Source organism: Lontra canadensis, unplaced genomic scaffold (assembly GCF_010015895.1).
Source record: "Lontra canadensis isolate GAN:19392208 unplaced genomic scaffold, GSC_riverotter_1.0 scaffold3, whole genome shotgun sequence".
Taxonomy (NCBI): domain Eukaryota; kingdom Metazoa; phylum Chordata; class Mammalia; order Carnivora; family Mustelidae; genus Lontra; species Lontra canadensis.
In genome coordinates, this window is record NW_022630997.1 from 13,588,418 (window position 1) to 13,605,778 (window position 17,361).

Sequence of the window (17,361 nt, forward strand, 5' to 3'; positions counted from 1 at the left end):
AGGTCTAGCACATGTTCGTCATATCTTTTCAAACAGGTTGTGTTTGAATGAGTCTGCTATGACTTGGTGTCTCGAGCACAGTGGCCATCCCTCCATACTTAGTGAATAACATCCCACCACTCTAGCCCCACACACCATGCCCCTTTACTGAACAAACCCTGGTGAACTCTAGTATCTTTCCTCCAACTTCAGCTCTGATCCTGATGTTTAAAATTCACATTCCTTGCTATCAATCTGCCTCTTCCTGAATGTGTGAGCTGAGCACTGAATTTCTCAGAGCCTCAATGTCCACATCTGCCCAGTGATAACAATCTGTTGTATCTGATGGGGCTGTTGGGAGAAATCTACGCAATTAAATTTGGGAAAGTGTTCAGATACCTGGCACAAAAGTGGGTGTTGGGCAGACACAGGTTGGTAAGAAGATACTTCTTACTCTTGGCAAGAAGTGTCCACTTTCTTCCAGGGAGGCAGGACTTCCCTCTTGGTTTCATTGGTTTTATTTTTGTTTGTTTTTTTGTTTTTTCCACTCTGAGAGGCTGCTAGGTGGTCCCTGGCTCCTGTAAAAGATCAGCTAAATCACAGCCAATGAGTTCAAATATTTCATATCAAGAAAGGATTTCAAATGTAGTTTTGAGGATGCAGGAAAGCAGTGTTTTCCATCTGATTCCACATCTGAGCCACAGCAAAAAGAGCTTTCTTTAAAGGACTATTTTGGGGGCAAACAATACACCGAAGAGGCTGGAGTGCCCCAGCAGCACAGATCTCAGCAACTAGAAAGCCACTGCCTGAGATGGCAATAGGCCCCCTGGCTTGTCAATCATCCAGCCCTGTTCTCAGCCTGAAGTAATAAGAACGGTCACATTTCACAATGAATTAGGCTAGACTAGATGGTTCCTGTCAAGGTTACCAAGGAAATGTTGAAATAATAACATTTGAAAAGACAGTGGAGAAAAGAGCAATGAAAGTAAGCAAATCTCATGCCTGCAAGCCGGTGACTGTCTCTCTCACACAAATTCCCCTGTCGAGCTAGTGTTGGAAGGTACTGTGCTGCCCAAGCACTGGTCTCCAGGCGAGTGGAAGCTGTTGGACTCTTGTGAAAGGTGGAGGAAATCAGGGATCGCTCCCAGGAGGGTCCCCATTCTCCAGCTGTCCTGTTGCGCCCATGCATCATTCCACCCCCTGCATCACCATCCTCCATAGACTCTGCACACACAAGACTCTGACTCCGACCCAACCCCTACATCCTCATAACTTGCAACTACTGGATTCTGATCATAGTACTTCAGAGTCCAGGGAGATCTCTACAATCACAACAGTGGTAAGATTACTGGGGACCGGGTGCCTGGGTGGCTCAGTTGGTTAAGTGTTTGCCTTCGGCTCAGGTCATGATCCCGGGGTCCTGGTATTGAGTCCCGAGTTGGGCTCCCTGCTCACCAGCGAGTTTGCCTCTCCTTTTGCCCCTCCTCCCACGCATTCTCTCTCTCTCTCATTTTTTCTTTCATATAAATACAATCTTTAAAAAAAGATTATTAGGGACCATAAAATGCACTTGTTAATTCATTCATTTACTCATTCAATACATATATGCCATTAAATCCTTAGTGCAAGCACAAAACTGATAAACATATGGCACCCACAGGACAAAATACACAAAGATCCTCCCTCATAAAGTTTAAAAGTCATGTATGTGTTTACTCACATACACACGTATGTCTGTCTCTGTCTTGAGGGCAGTTGAAGGTGAAGGAAGAAGTTACAAAAATGCCATTTTCATTAATACTTATTGTTGAAAGCATTGCAAAGGTAAACTACCAAGGGGTAAGACAGGATAAAGGAAGTGGGTCCCCAGTGTGATCTGATGGGCTAAAGAAGGTACACTAGAAGAGCTGATCCTTAAGCTGTGACCTGAAAGATACCTAGAAGTTTGGTTGTTCAAGTGTGGAGTGCAAGCACCTTCCAGGCAGATACACATACAAAAATCCTGCGGCAGGAAGGCGCAAGTGGATCAGAGAAAGGCAATCAGAGTGTGGGGCCAGAAATGAGGTACCGGTCATGTGGTCAGTGTAGATATCTCTAGGCCATTCAGTGAGTTTGGATTCTATCATAAAGGCAATGGACAGCCTTCCATGGGTTTTGAGAAGAGGAGGGCATTACCACATTTTTAATTTCAAGAACATCACTTTGGTAAGAATAAATCCCTAAACATAACCTAAGAACCCTCCCAGTATCAATCCCTTGACACCTAGCCATGTGTTCTTCCATGGCTCTTTGTTTTGTTTCTGTTCTTTGTCTTCAAATCAGTAATTCTTTCAACAAATAATTACTGATTTCCTACAACTGATTTCCTACACCCCTACAAGGGTAATTCCCCTTTTAGGAGTAGTACTGAAGTCAAAGTCCTCAACAAAATGATGAAAAATTTGTGCTTTCTTTGAGCTTACATTCTATTACCTATTGATTGGCTTTTCAGGTAAACTGCTATTGAAATTTCAAGACCAACTCAACTGACACTTTTTTGCGTATGTGAAGTCTTCACTTCCTTTTACTCATATCCCAGTTATCCAACTAGGGTTCTTTGATGGTTGGTGTATCTCCCTCCCCCAACACATTGGCCCAAGTGATCCCTGTAGGTAAAAAGAATGGTATTTACCTCTGTAATTCCCTCTAAGAGAGCCTGAAAGATATTAGAATCTTCTTACACAATTTTCAATAATGAACTGTGTATTATTCCGAGCTCTCCAGAGAAACAGAACCAGTAAGATATGTATATAGAATTGACCCTTGAATAATGCAGGTATTAGGGGCATCAAGCTTCTGCATCGCTAAAAATCTGTGTCTTACTTTTGACTCCCCCAAAACTTAACTATTAGTATGTCTACTGTTGAATAGAAGTCTTACCGATAACATGAAGTCAATGAACACATATTATGTATATGTATTATAGACCGTATTCTTACAATAAAGTCAGCTAGAGAAAAAAAATAGTAAGAAAGTGAAAATATATTTATAGTACTGTACCATATCTATTGAAAAAAAAATCCATGTGTAACTTCGAACCTGTATTGTTCGAAGGTCAAGTGTGTGTGTGTGTGTGTGTGTGTGTGTGTGTACATAAATATATATATATAGAGAGAGAGAGAGAGAAAAGAATTTACTATAAGCAACTGGCTTACACAGTTATGAAGGCTGACAAGTCCCAAGATCTGTGGGGTGAGTCTGCAACCTAGAAACCCAGGAGAGCTGATAAGAGTAGTTCTAGGCTTGAAACCCAGGAAGAATGGATTTTTTTAGTTGGAATTAAATGCCATAAAAAGCCATCTCCTAGTTCAAAGGCAGCCAGGCAGTCGGAATTCTCTCTTGCTCAGGGAAAGGTCAGCCTTTTTGTTCTATTCATACTTATAACTGATGGGATAAGACCCACCCACATTAGGGAGGGCAATCTGCTTTAGGAGGTCTACAATTTAAATGTTAGTCTTATCTAAAAACACCCTCACAGAAACATGCAGAATAATGTTTGACCAAATTATCTAGGTACCCTGTGGCCCTGTCAAGAGGACATATAAAATTAACTATCCTAAACTGATAAATATTTAAATCCTCCAAATGAAGGTAACAAGATAAGCCAATCAAACCTTAGTGAGAATGAGCAAGCCTTTCTTCCTCCCTGACCATAGCTGAGCTAGAGAGTCAGAGTTAGCCGTGAAGAGAAAAATACAGAGTCAAATAGCCTACATCATGAGTGAGTTTTTGATTAAATGGCCAAGAGTAAGCAGACTTATCCCCAAATGGGCCCCTTGCCCTCATAGTGCTTAGGGGATATATCGAGTTTTTTGAACTCCTACTTCAATCCATGTCATTGTCATTCCACGAGGGAAAAGCTCTGCTTGGCCCTATTGGGTCACCTTGTTTTAAAGTGATTTTCAAATCTAAGGCAGAGACAGAAATTGCCTCATGACAATCTTTCCAGGGCTCACACTTGTGTTTGTCTGAAGAGCCCTGACAACATCTGGATCATTTTGATACTGGAGACACTCTGGATTTAATAAAAAGTTGAAAAGAGGCAGCCTGAATTGCTTATACTTGGTTGGACAACTGCTTCCAAACTCATCTTAATTTCATGAGAAGACAAGTACCAGTCTGTCCCAAATTCTATGTAAGACAGTTATGCTCTACCCTCGTTCTTTTTCTACTTGCTAGCATCTGAAGTATCTTGATGAAGAAGGTAGAAGGGGGCAGAAGCTTTTCCTGCTCTTGCGGAGTCGTAGTGGGGAGGAAAGGAAAATAGGAGTGCTATCTCGTCTTTTCAGTAAATGGTTTGGCCCTGAGGTCAATCTCCCTTGTATCCATGTGACCAGCTAAACTCCATCTGAAGCTGAGAAAAAAATTATTACCATTTAAGATTAGATGAACACAGAATTTAAACTGTACCCTTAGACTTTCTAGGGAATGCCCGGTCATGTAGAGGTTGGTGTACATGGGATATTATTCAAAGTAATGCCCAAGAGAAGCATGCAATGAGTTTAAAGAGGTTCCACCCAAGAAGATGCAGGATAAGTCTTATTATAGGAGGAGGAGAAAGCTTAAAAAAAAAAAAAAAAAAGGGACCAGTATGGGTCTTTCACACAAAAGCAAGGAATACCTTAGTTTAGAACCATATGTATCTATTCACTGCCCAAGTACTGGGCATTCTAGGACCATGTCAGGTTTGACTGTGATGAGCAGCCACATCTGGTTTAATAAATTCAGGCCAGCTATACAACCTTCTTGAATGTGTGCACCTTTTGCCTTATAGAATTTAGAATTATACTTTAACTCTTTGATGGCAGTATCAGGAAGTTCTAGGAAAGAGGAAGGTTTTCTTTTCATAGCTAGTGACCAAACAAAGGACAGGAAATAATTTGCAAAAGTTAGCCCCTGTCAGAGATCCTCCTGAACAAAGATGGTGGTAATCCCAGTAGTTCATATGCATCCCAGAATTTATAAAAAAAATCTTGATCTCCTGGCAGAGTATTCTAGGTAAAATAACAGAGTCATTTGTATTCACATTTATTTAATGCACAAGCACACAAACTTTATGAAGACAGGAATTTCTGATTTGTCCTTCTAGAACAGTCCCTACCATATAGGTACCAATAATTTTTTAAGGTTTATTATTATTATTCTTTTACAGTATAACCTTACAAAGATCTTGCCAGGACCCTAAATCCTTGGGCTTTCTCTTTCACTGTATCTCTGTTACCTATCTCCATATATACATACACGTATGTGTGTGTGTGCATCAGTATACACATACACTTGCATATATATACTTATGATACAGGCATATCTACATATTTACCAAATTGTTTGTATTTTAGAAATAATATTTATACTACAATACTTGCTTTAAACTTCCAGAACTTAGGCTACACATTATTGCTGGGTATCCACCCAATGATGAAACTTTAGGCCCTAAGCATCAGTAATAATATGCTATATCTTAAATACTGTCTATGCTTATACAGCTACACTTGCATACAGTATTGTTAACTCTTAATAAAGTGATTTCTCAGCCTAACAATAAGAGTCTATTTATTCAGAAACTTTAATTAGAAATTAGTTGGTAAGACAATTCTATAGAGGGTGTATTTTAAGAAAATGGGAAGAAAGTACTGGACGAAACTAAAAAAACAGCCTTACATCCTGAACAGCAAATTCTATGGGACATCCTTGCTCACATTTTACAAGAGAACTGCCGAGAAGTCTTCCCATAACACAGGTGCACATCTACAGATATCAGTTACTAATGCAATATACCCCTTGGGAGGATCAGAGCAGCTTTTCCCAGGGCTTGATATCCTTTCTTTCCATTTTCAACCACAGAGCTCTGGGACCCAACCCAGCACCTAAAACATAGCAGATGCTCAAAAATGAGTGTTCAGTCTTTAAAAAGACACGTTCACCACCCTTGGAGTTCAAAGAAAATATTTCCCTGGCAATTTAGAAAATTCAGAGAGGATTAAAGAAGAGAATTTAAAATCACCTTTCTTGCACTTGTCCTAAATGTTTTAAAGGCATTCTTGTGTAACCATTCAGGTTTTCTATTATAAGCCTTTTTTGTAATAATGAGGGCACTGGGAATCCTGGAATCTTCTCTAGACAAGTCCTATAGACATGAGATCCTTACAGGCTTCTGCTAAACTTGCTAAAAAGGAGATTTTTAGGATTTCAACATTTTAAAAAGAAGCAGAAGGATTGATTCAATCTTAGAAAGGAAGAAATGAAGGTCCAGCATGGCTAGCTACCAGACAGGTAGGTCATAGCTACTGGATTGCACAGAATCTGAGCTCGGGTGCCCGAAACTGGGGGTGAGATTTTTGTCCCTTTGTTTGTTCTCCCCAATTTGTGTACCAGTTTTCATCACAGCTGAGTATTTTCTGTTACTTGGAAAGCCCAGAGGACTGGCCAGTCAACACTCTGGATATCAGAATGGACCTAAAGAGGTAGGACATGGCAAAGAAGTCAAGTTGGGGTCCAGACTATGACACTTGGACAAAACTGCACAGCTGCAGTTGTCACAGACTTTTTTAAAATGATACTCTCAGGAAAAGAAAGTACAAAACTAGCCATTTGCCCTGTATTTGCCTCCTCCTCAAAGCCCATAAGTCTCATTCAGGAAAAGACTGATTCAAACTATAAAGACATTCATGAATGCAAAGCTTCCCAAAGAATAGCAGGATTCCCTAGGGGAAGAAGACCACACTCTTCCCTCATACCAGCAGAGAAGTATTCTGTGGGCCCCTCTGTGTCAACCCCACAACATGGCAGGTTTCCTTAATCTTGCCAAGTGACTCCCTTCAGTCCGTTCAACGAAGATGAAGGTGTACAATGCTCTAGTCACTTCAAAGTGCAGGAGGCAATGGTGGTATTGGCTGGTGGAGGGTTACCGTGACCATCCCCCCATATCCCCCTACGTATCCATGTGCACACAAACACACATAGGTGATCAGCTCTTTAGGAATTAGAGTTAGACAGACTTTTTTTTTTTTTTACAGATATAAAACCATTTATCTTTTTTTTCAAGATTATTTTTAACTTTTTAATTGAACAACTTTATAACATTTATAACATTTTTTTTTCTTTTCAGCGTAACAGTATTCATTGTTTTTGCACCATACCCAGTGCTCCATGCAATACGTGTCCTCCCTAATACCCACCACCTTGTTCCCCAACCTCCCACCCCTCGCCCCTTCAAGACCCTCAGGTTGTTTTTCAGAGTCCATAGTCTCTCATGGTTCACCTCTCCTTCCAATTTCCCTCAACTCCCTTCTCCTCTCCATCTCTCCCTACTGGGTATTTACCCCAAAGATACAGATGTAGTGAAAAGAATGGCCATCTGTACCCCAGTGTTTATAGCAGCAATGGCCACGGTCGCCAAACTGTGGAAAGAACCAAGATGCCCTTCGACGGATGAATGGATAAGGAAGATGTGGTCCATATACACTATGGAGTATTATGCCTCTATCAGAAAGGATGAATACCCAACTTTTGTATCAACATGGACAGGACTGGAAGAGATTATGCTGAGTGAAATAAATCAAGCAGAGAGAGTCAATTATCATATGGTTTCACTTATTTGTGGAGCATAACAAATAACATGGAGGACATGGGGAGATGGGAGTTAGACTTTTAAAAACTAGTACCAAATCATTAAAATTTTCTTTAATATTCAGAAAGCACTCTGAGGATTTTTATAACTTAAAGATCATCTATTCTCAGTGTAAAGGAACAGAGAAAAATGTAGAATGACAACTCTGTGTGTGTGTGTGTGTGTGTGTATGTGTGTGTCACAGACTCCAGGAGTTTCCCTTAAAATATTCCCTTATTCCAGTATGTTGGCTGTTTTATTTGCTATACCTGTCCCTGTCCCTTGCCCCCTACTGGACCATTTTGGAAAGAAACAGGCCATGTCTAAAGACTGAAGCTTTCTGTTTGCTTGGATTTTGGATACATGGAAATTTGTTAGAATATCCTAAATACTGTTAGAAGCAACTGGTCACTTAAGAGCCTAGCTTTTTAGATGTTGTCAGTAGCTTTCTGAGTTGGTGGGTATAAGAACATATATTTCCACTTTACAGATGAGGAAACTAGGGACCAGATTGGAATGTTTTGGGGTTCCCCAGGAAAACCTGTAGCCTCAGCGGAGAAAGAACCCATGTCTCAGGCTCCTATCATCACAGCAGAATAAGTACTCACGTCATGATTTGGGTCTCCACTCCCGCCTCCACCAGAGCCCCGTCAACAAAGAGAGGAACCGAAGTGAAGCCATACTTGTCCCAGGAGTGGCCCTCGTCAAAACTCACCCTAGGTTAGAAACAAATACAGGGAAGAGACAGCTGAAAATCAAACCACACTCCTTTGCAACCATTTTTCAGGTTATTAAAGTCTCCTCTGCATCTCACTTTCTGGCAGTCTGAATTATCAATAGGTACTCACCTTTAACGTCTCCCCACATTATTATGAGAGTTGATCAAAACTACATTTCCTGGCCCAGGCTGAGACAGCACCAGAGATGCAGAAATATTTCAACATATTAGAATCAAAAAACAACAAAAACCAACCCAAACATGAGGGCTGAGTGGATAGTGTCATGTTTCAAGTACTCTGAATGGAACCCAAGGTTCAATTTACAGCACAATCAGTTCAGTCCTTGGAGTTTCTGACACAGATAAATTGAGTAGTGCAGGGTGTACCCTAAGGCAGGGGAGGTGTGTGTCTTTCAGATCAAACTTAAAAAAACCCAAACAAACCATTTCCTATTTGTTCAGAATGAATGCTAGGATCATTTTCCCTCCCCAGTGCCACTTTCAGGAGCTTTTAGAGATGAGTGCTGAGTGTCTAAGATGAACCAGGCAATGCTGTACCGACTTTTGTCTAGAGGCAAGAAAAGGTCCAGCCCTCTGTGGTTATAACCCCTGAAATTCTTTAAAGGGAAGTGTTACTAGTGGAGGAGACTGGGGCAATTTTGAGTGCTGGCTTTTTTCCCTTTGTTGATATTATCAAGTACCTGACCCTCCTTCTTCCCCAAGGCAGCTTTACTTGCTTCAGTCCCTGCGATCCTTCTTGGCTAAATTAAATCTTCATTCTTCCCTGACTCCGTAACTCAGGATTCTCTGAGTTCAACTGTAGGAACTCTGTAGGCTTCTCCCCTTAATAATGGTGAATGATGACTTCTTAATGGACTTTAAATCCACCCATTCGAAAGTATAATCTTGAGAGTTCACTGGTCATATATGTCTGCTTTTTCGAATGACTCCTTAAAACCACCCATACGTCTTTATTATAATGTTTCTTACCTGATATTTAATAAATAAATGTCTGATTTTTCCAGTAAACTTTGAGTTGAGGTCAAAGGTCATACTATTTATTTTTGCATTCCTAGTACCTAGCAGAAAAATGGGAACCTCCTTGGCACTATATAAATGTTAAATGAATAAATAAAAGAAAGAATGATTTACCACACTCTTCCAATCCATCCATTTTTTTTAAGCATGCTTTCTCTTTCTATCTTATACTTTCTTAATATGTTATTTTTTTTAATTTGTGGCATACCTAAGTCTATATTCACCAAAAAAGGAAAGCAGACAGTCTGACATTAAGGTTTTATGAGTTCACAAACTATCGGTGTCTGTCTTAACTTTTTTAAAGTAATTTTATTGACTTATTTTTGACATGTAAAAATTGTATGCATTTACAGTGTACAACTTAATATTTTGATATATGTATATGTTGTGAAAAGATCACCACAATCAAGCTGGTTTGATCAAACAGGGGTGGCAGGGTGGGGGCAGGAAGGAGAAATAAAGACACGTTAGTCAAAGGGTTCAAAGTTTCTGTTATGCAAGAGGAACCAATTCCAGGTATCTAATGTACAACATGATGACAGTTAACAATACTGTCTTAACTTCTTAAAGAATTTGGTCATTTCAGATTTTTTTTTTATAGGCTGAAGCTTACATAACCATCAAGCTGACACAGAGAATGTTGGGCAGATCTGAATGGTTTTTCTTAAAAATGAGTTTCTTATCATAAAAGGGAAAACAAAAGCATGACTGGGAATGGACTTTACCTTTCTTGCCATGGATCTGCTTGGTTCCTAAAATAATCATAGGGGTTTTTTTTTGTTTTGTTTTTTGTTTTTTGTTTTTTAGTATGCTGTGGCCACTAAATAGTTAACTACGAGAGAAGCCTAGGAGATAAGAAATCATTTGTTTAGTTTTCTGTGTGGGTCACTTAGGATACACTACTGTATTGATAGGAAGAAGCCAAAGTGAGTTGAAGGCCTCTGTCCTTTCTTCTCAGAGTAAACAGCAGTGGGTACTAGGAGCATCCCAGGGAAGGAGAAGCCTTCATGCCACTGCCACTGAGAATGAGGCAGAAGATAGTCATTGTTACTTTGTACAATGAGAAGACAAAATACCACAGAGTAGACAAGGAGCCACCATCACAGCCTTCCAGCTCTGAGATGGAGGTGCCAAGGAAAAGCCAAGGCCAAATTAGAAAGAAAAAGTGGAAGATAAGGTCTGTTGTATGAACTGAATTCATATGGAAGGAGAAGCAGCATGGGTTAGATAGAAGAATGAGATGAGAAGAAAAACTAAGAAATGCCAAAACCCAGGTGGGAAAGCTAGCGTACACAGTAACCGAAGCCCAATGTCTATTATAACCCATGCTTAGAGGCATAAGCAAGGAGACAGCCCTACAGAGCCAGGGCGAGGAATGGATCCCATGGTTTTCACTTATGGTCAACGAACCACTTGGAAGCTCAGGACTGTGCCATACAGGTGATTTTATGAGATCAGTAATTTCTAACTCTTGAATATTCTTGCTGAGGGGTGAGCTCCAACACCACGGATGGAGTGGGCCAGCTTTGTCTCTGATGATACAGCGGGTGCCACATTGGGAGCTGGACCAAGTTCCTGAGCTGGCTCAGGATCCTGCACTGGATCTAGTTTTATGGCTCAATGAAGAGACAGTATCATCGGCATGATTGACTTCCCATGTACCTTCTAAAGAAAGGAAACTTTTCCCACCATCCCATCCTGGCTGTGTCCAAGAACCAATCCCTGGGAGTTCTCCCTGACTAAAGACCATGGGGACAGGGATCTGAGACTCTTGAATATTGTGAGTTAATTATTAAAAACAAAGCAAAATAAAACTCTCTAAACAAACTCCACAAAGTATGACATGAGAAAATTTAATCTCTTAGGTATCAGAAACTTGGGTCTGCACGGCCTGCCATTTGTGAGAGCTAGACTTCTCTGATTGCTAGAAGTTTTCTTTAATGCTCTGAAGTAACTATAGTGAATGGTATCCCCAAGGGATGCACCTTTTTTCCTCATCTCAGTGCAGTAGCTCCTTGAGGGCAGAGACAAAGGAACTGGGAATTCTTTATTAAGTCCATAGGTGAAAGTGAAATTGGTTTGCCACTACTCAGAGAGACAAATGTAAAGTTCCAATGGATCTCTGAATAGTGGCAAGACAAGACTATAAAATCAAAATAAAATAAGTTTCCTTTGTCAAATATTTGTTGATGCCTATGTGCCTGGTCTGGCAGTGGCCTCTGTTCAAAGGATCTAGTGGTGAACAGGAAAGGGCAGGCTCTAGCTCAAGTGGAACTTACATTCTAACTTGAGGAGACAAATAACATTCAGACAAATGGATTAAAAAATATGAGTTGTGGGAAGGCTGGGTGGCTCAGTTGGTTAAGCATCGGCCTTGGGCTCAGGTCATGATCCTAGGGCCTGGGATTGAGTCCTACATTGGGCTCCTTGCTCAGCTGGGAGTCTAATTCTCTCTCTGCCTGCTGCTCACTCTGCTTTGTGCTCTCTCTCTCTCTCTGAAAAATAAACAAAATCTTTAAAAAGAAGAAAATACTTATTTAAAAAATATGAGATGTAGAAAATATGAGTTGTAAATACGCGTCATGAAGACAATTAAAACAGAGTGATGTGATAGAGAGTGATAGAGAGTGACAACTTTGTATTGAAAATTCAGGAGAGTCGTCTTTTAAGACGTGACATTTAAACTGAGATCAGGGGGTGCCTGGGTAGCTCAGTCAGTTAAGTATCTGCCTTTGGCTCAGGTCATGATCCCAGGGTCCTTCAGCTGAGTCCCACATCAGGCTCCCTGCTCAGCAGGGAGTCTGCTACTCCCTTTCCCTCTGCTGCTCCCCTACTTCTGCTCTCTCACTCACATGCTCTCTCTCAAATAAATAAAATCTTCTAATAAATAAATAAATAAACTGAGATCTGAAGGATAATAAGGAACAAACTATGCAAAGACCCAGGTGAGAGCCATTCCAGAGGGAAGATGTAGTGTGAAAGGAAGCTGCTGTGTGGAAAGGGCAGAAAGACGGTCAGTGGCTGTAGATCAGTGGGAAAGTAGATTAGTAGAAAGAAATGGAGTCCGAAAATTAGGCTGGGCAGAGTATGAAGGACCTTGTTTCCAGCTGAAATGAAAGAGGTATATTTTGATTTAAACTTTAAAACACAATTTTCATTTCTTTATGGGGAATAGATTCTCAAGATTCAAAGTGAATACAAGGAGATGAACTGGGGGAGAGTAAAAATTGTAAGAGACCATGTGAGAAAGGGGTCTGGGTAAAGGTTACAGTAGTCTAAAAAGAAAGAGATGGAAAGGATATTTTTATAAGTGAAGTCAATAGGATTTGATAATAAAATGTACACAGGTTTTGTTTGAGCAAAAGTAAGAAATCATGGACAACATAGATTTTTATGGTTAAGCAGCTGAGATGGAGAAATGGGAAGAACAGGAGAAGCAAAGCTTTTTGCTTGTTTTTATTTGGTCCACTTCAAGGTTTAGATGCTTTTTGGACTTCCATGTTGTGACACACTGTCAAGGAGAACTTTAGATGGAGGGAACCAAATTTCTGGGAAGTAATCAAAGTTGGGAACATAGATTTGGAAGTTGCTCATAAGGTAGGACCAACTTAAAGCAGAATGTTTAACTAGAAAGAAAAAAAAGCCCCACATCCAGAGAAGAGAAATGAGTAACTAATGATAAGTTCAGGCTGAAAACAACTGGGGTCACCGTCAATCATTAAGTTATTTTTCTAAAAATGACACTATTGTGAGAGGTAATCAAGCCACTGTGAATCTAGTATGTGTTCACAGATAGATAGCATGCATAATAGAAGAAATTATCCTTCTACTAAATCCTAAATACTATGTTTAGTTACAATCATTGTAGAGAAACTGACAAACAATGTGATTAAAGGTAAAAAACAGGTTGTTCTAGAAATGGGTTATATGAATTGAAGAGAGCTTAGGGAAAGGAAGAACAGAGCTGAATTAATTACCATTGCCTTTTAATTCTTTTTAGTAAGAAAGATGTAGTTACACATATAAAAATACTATTTTTTAACAACTGAAAAGGGGAAATGTCTGTGAAAGAAATCAGTCATTGGATGTATAAAGATATTAATGAAAAATACAGATAAAATAAAGGAGAAAATATTTCCATTCTCACAACTGTTCTAAAGAGAACAAATATTTGTGCACAAGAATTTAAGCTTCCAAGTTTTTTGTCTTGTTCACTTTTACAACCCAGCCCTTAAGCTGATGCTGGATAGATAATTTATGCTCAGTGTGTTAGGAATGAATGCATAAATGCATAAAATCTGTCTTGAGTTGCATATCTGATCATTTTCCAAAACTCAGAAGATTAGACAAAGAGATCTCTTGAGGTCCCTTCCAGCTCTAAAAGTCATGTGGAATGCTGGATCAGACTTACTCAGCATAGCTCTGGGTAGCAGAACAGATACTAATGGACATTAATTATAAGTAGATTCACTATTGCTCAGCATAAAAAACAATCTTTCTAACAGCTACAGCCATGATACGAGATGGGAACTCTGTCTTGGGTATATGCGAGTTGTTCAGCCCTGCGCCATTGTGGTGAAGGAGGGTGATCCTCTGGGTGTCACAGAAGTTATCTGCTATGCTAGGTGTGAAGCCAAACTACACATTCTCTAAGACCCTTTCTTATTCCAGCATCTATGACTTTATGACATTGACATCAAATCCACTAAAAGGAACAGAATCCTCCAAGAATAACTAAGTCCTCCCAGAAGTCTCTAGCACAGAAATAGAGTTATAGTGGTCCCTGGGAATCAGTATTCCTCCCTTTGGTTAGTTGCATCACTCCATCTTATTTGATCAGAGACCTGGAAGTTCTTTTTAGAGACCTGGAAGTTCTTCACAACAGCACATGCACTCTCCCTTTTCAGAGGCATGTATTGGCTAGGACTACTGTTTGCATGAGAATGTGCCTCTGGACAAGACACCAGTGCTCACCACCATTTATAGAAAACCAAAGGAACACAAAGGGCCAGGTGATATTTCATTTCCTGTTTCCAAGAACATCTTACTGAAAGGAGACACTGACAGCTCGTCAAGGCTAAGTAAGCGGTAGGACCCCGGTCTACCTGCCAATTAGTAGCTCTGTCTATTGTGAGTCTTCATTAGAGCACTACATTCCACAGGGCTCCATTATTCATTCCACCCTAATGCATTCATGGTCTAAAGATAACACTGGATGGAGGGCTTACCTGAAACAGCACTTAGGTTCTAATCTCTATGCATCCAAATGTACATGGTCACAAATAGATGGGCTCATTTGTATGCTGTTTTGTCTTCATGTGTATCTAGCTACCTATCATTTCAATTTATGGGAAACAGCATGCCTTATTAGTCTAGCTAACATTTCCTCAGCTTTTCAATTATGACTCCTCTTTTCCTTGAAAGGCAATGTAGCTGTTATTTAAATTCGAGAACCACTATACCCTTGTGTAAGAGTGGGTAGGCTGGTGTGGGGTTTTTTTTTCTATGCAAATATATATACACATCTGTGTTAAATATAATGTCAGTTTGAGGCCTACCCAGAAAATAACAATGAACTGATAACTTTTCTCTCACTTAAAATGAGCTGTTTACCTTGAAGGTTGTGACTTAATTAGAAGCCACTGGTGATGAAGAATCTGCTTGAGTTTCACAAGCTTGCAATTTATATGCATAAGAAAAAAATCAGTCCAGAATTTCATAAGGAACACTGGTGATAATGGTATGGTCAAGTCCTTCCAAAACACTTACTTAGCCTTTGAAAGAGAAGTGCAAAGCAGAATTTTTGAATGGGTTATTTGTGTTCTAACACACAGCTTTGAGAGCTGGCTTTAACCATTGCAGAGATTATTTCAGAGAATGGCATTCACAGGTAGGCAAGTAAGCAGAAATCACGGGTGGTGGTTAAGTTCAAGGGAACATTTGTAGCATTTATGACAAATGGCAGTGTCGACATCCGTTAAATGGAAAAAATTCTATCTCAAAAGCTTAGTGTGAAAAATCACGTTTAATACTTTGTAAGTTGGAGTTGGCAAACACAGGAAGGGAGGTGTTAACATTATCGTAAGAGGAAGTTGAATGGGAATGTAGCTATTTTTTCTGAGCTTTACCAACATCTTCTACCAACAAAAAAGATTTCATGGAGCAAGGCTTTGTACTCCTGACTTAGAGAGGCACGATTTTATCCTACTTAGATATCCTTGAGAGGATATTAAACAATTCTCCCAGCTTGGATGGTTACCCTCCAGAAATTCCCAGACAAATGCTCCTTTTGGAAGTGATCAGGTCTTGGGTGAGAAACTACTACAGAACAGACTGAATGGTCAGGTGTAAGGATGGAACATGAACCAAAACCAAAACTCTCTAGTCCCTTTGTTCCATGCCAGATATACTCGCTTCTCCTAACCCCAGAAGGAAATAACACTACCAAATTCCTCTTTTCCTTAGAACAAGGAAACATTTGTGCAAAAGACTCTAGAAATCAATCACTAAGTAAGTACTAGGTTCCTACCATAATGAGGGAGAAAGAGCAGGAGGGTGATGGTCAAGTGTGAGCTGGGGTTGCCACACCCTTCTCTTGAGACTTAAGTGGAAGAATTCTGCTCAGCTCTATCTGTCCTCAGGGCATTTACCAATTTTCTTACTGAGACATCAACAGAAGTTCTTAGAACGTCATGATAAGGGCTAAAAAATGTTGCCTTTCTTGGTTAAAAAACAAACAACTGAACTTGTTTTAAGAGTCAAGTAATCCTGTCTGAGAGTACAAGTGCTATTCAGTCCTCAATAGAGAGGCTCTTCCCTCCACAAGGAGGCAGGTCTTTGCAGAAGAAGGAATTACCTACAGGCTCAACCCGGCATTTAAGTTCTTCTGAGTCCCATGCACCGTAATTTACTCCCACCTTTGATTCCAATCAACTATATTTTCTGAACACTCCCTGCTTTTCCTGAATCCCAGGTTTTGGTCACAGTTTCTCTCCCCTTGGCTTGCCTTTCATCAGCCCTCTGACTCCTGGCAGCCTTTTTCAAGAACTAACTCTCATGTCAGCAGCTACCTGAAGACCCCCTTACACACTAGGCAGGACTCCATGCTCTGCTAAGATCCCAGCAATACATACGGCCAGCATACTTTAGCAGGCATTGCTTGGATTTCTGGTGATATGTGGACTACCTAAGCTCCTTATCTTAACTATGGCCTCCCAGAGAGCTGGGTCCATGTGATAAGCCTCTGAGTACTCATTAAAGTATCTGGAAAATTCATTTAAAACAGAAGAACATCTATAACAGAGATCCAACTTAGTGCTGCCAGGTACTAGCTGTGTATCCTTGAGCGAAGAATTTATTATGTCTGCATTTCAATGCCATTATAAATATGTGATTAAAAAGAGCACCCACACACATAAGGTTGTTGGGTTGTTAAAGAACTAACTGAGATAATTCATGTAAAGGGCTTAGAATGGTGCCTGGAATATAATTCCTCAAAAACTCCTGACTATCATTAGTATTAAGTAATTACACACTTCTGAGTCTACCCAAAAAGTATATAATCAGTAGTAAAAGGATGGTAAAGAATAACAGTGAGAACTTGTATATGCTTGTTCTTGAGTTGATAGAGCACTTTCCCTTCAAATGGCTCCATACACTTTTTAAAAAAAATTTAACCTCATTATCTCTCTGAAGACAGAGTGATAGATAAAAACCAATGGGATTTATGTTAGCTTGAGCTCTAAGAAACTGACATATTATCCATTTTTGACGAACAGAAATGGCAAGATGATATGGTTTAACTTAATAATTGAGAGAAACCCTCTTGAGTCCTTGCCAAGGTGACTGAAGCTTGAATTTGGCACCTGGAAGTCCTATGTCTTTTCCTGATTACAATCTGATGCTTCCCAGTAAACCTCTGACTTTAAAAGTGTTAGTCTCCCAAAATCAAGGATCTGGGAGTTAAGCCAGAGTCCAT

The 17,361-nt window shown here is 40.0% G+C and overlaps 1 protein-coding gene across 4 annotated transcripts in view; it reads right to left on the bottom strand.

The window, feature by feature from the left end:
- SORCS3 (sortilin related VPS10 domain containing receptor 3) overlaps positions 1-17,361 on the bottom strand; it is a 580,244-nt gene that overhangs the window by 68,304 nt on the left and 494,579 nt on the right. For all 4 annotated transcript variants that reach the window (XM_032880553.1, XM_032880561.1, XM_032880570.1 and 1 more), the window contains one exon: positions 8,236-8,343. In XM_032880553.1, coding sequence (XP_032736444.1) covers positions 8,236-8,343 — 108 coding nt within the window. The remainder of the gene's footprint in view (positions 1-8,235; positions 8,344-17,361) is intronic.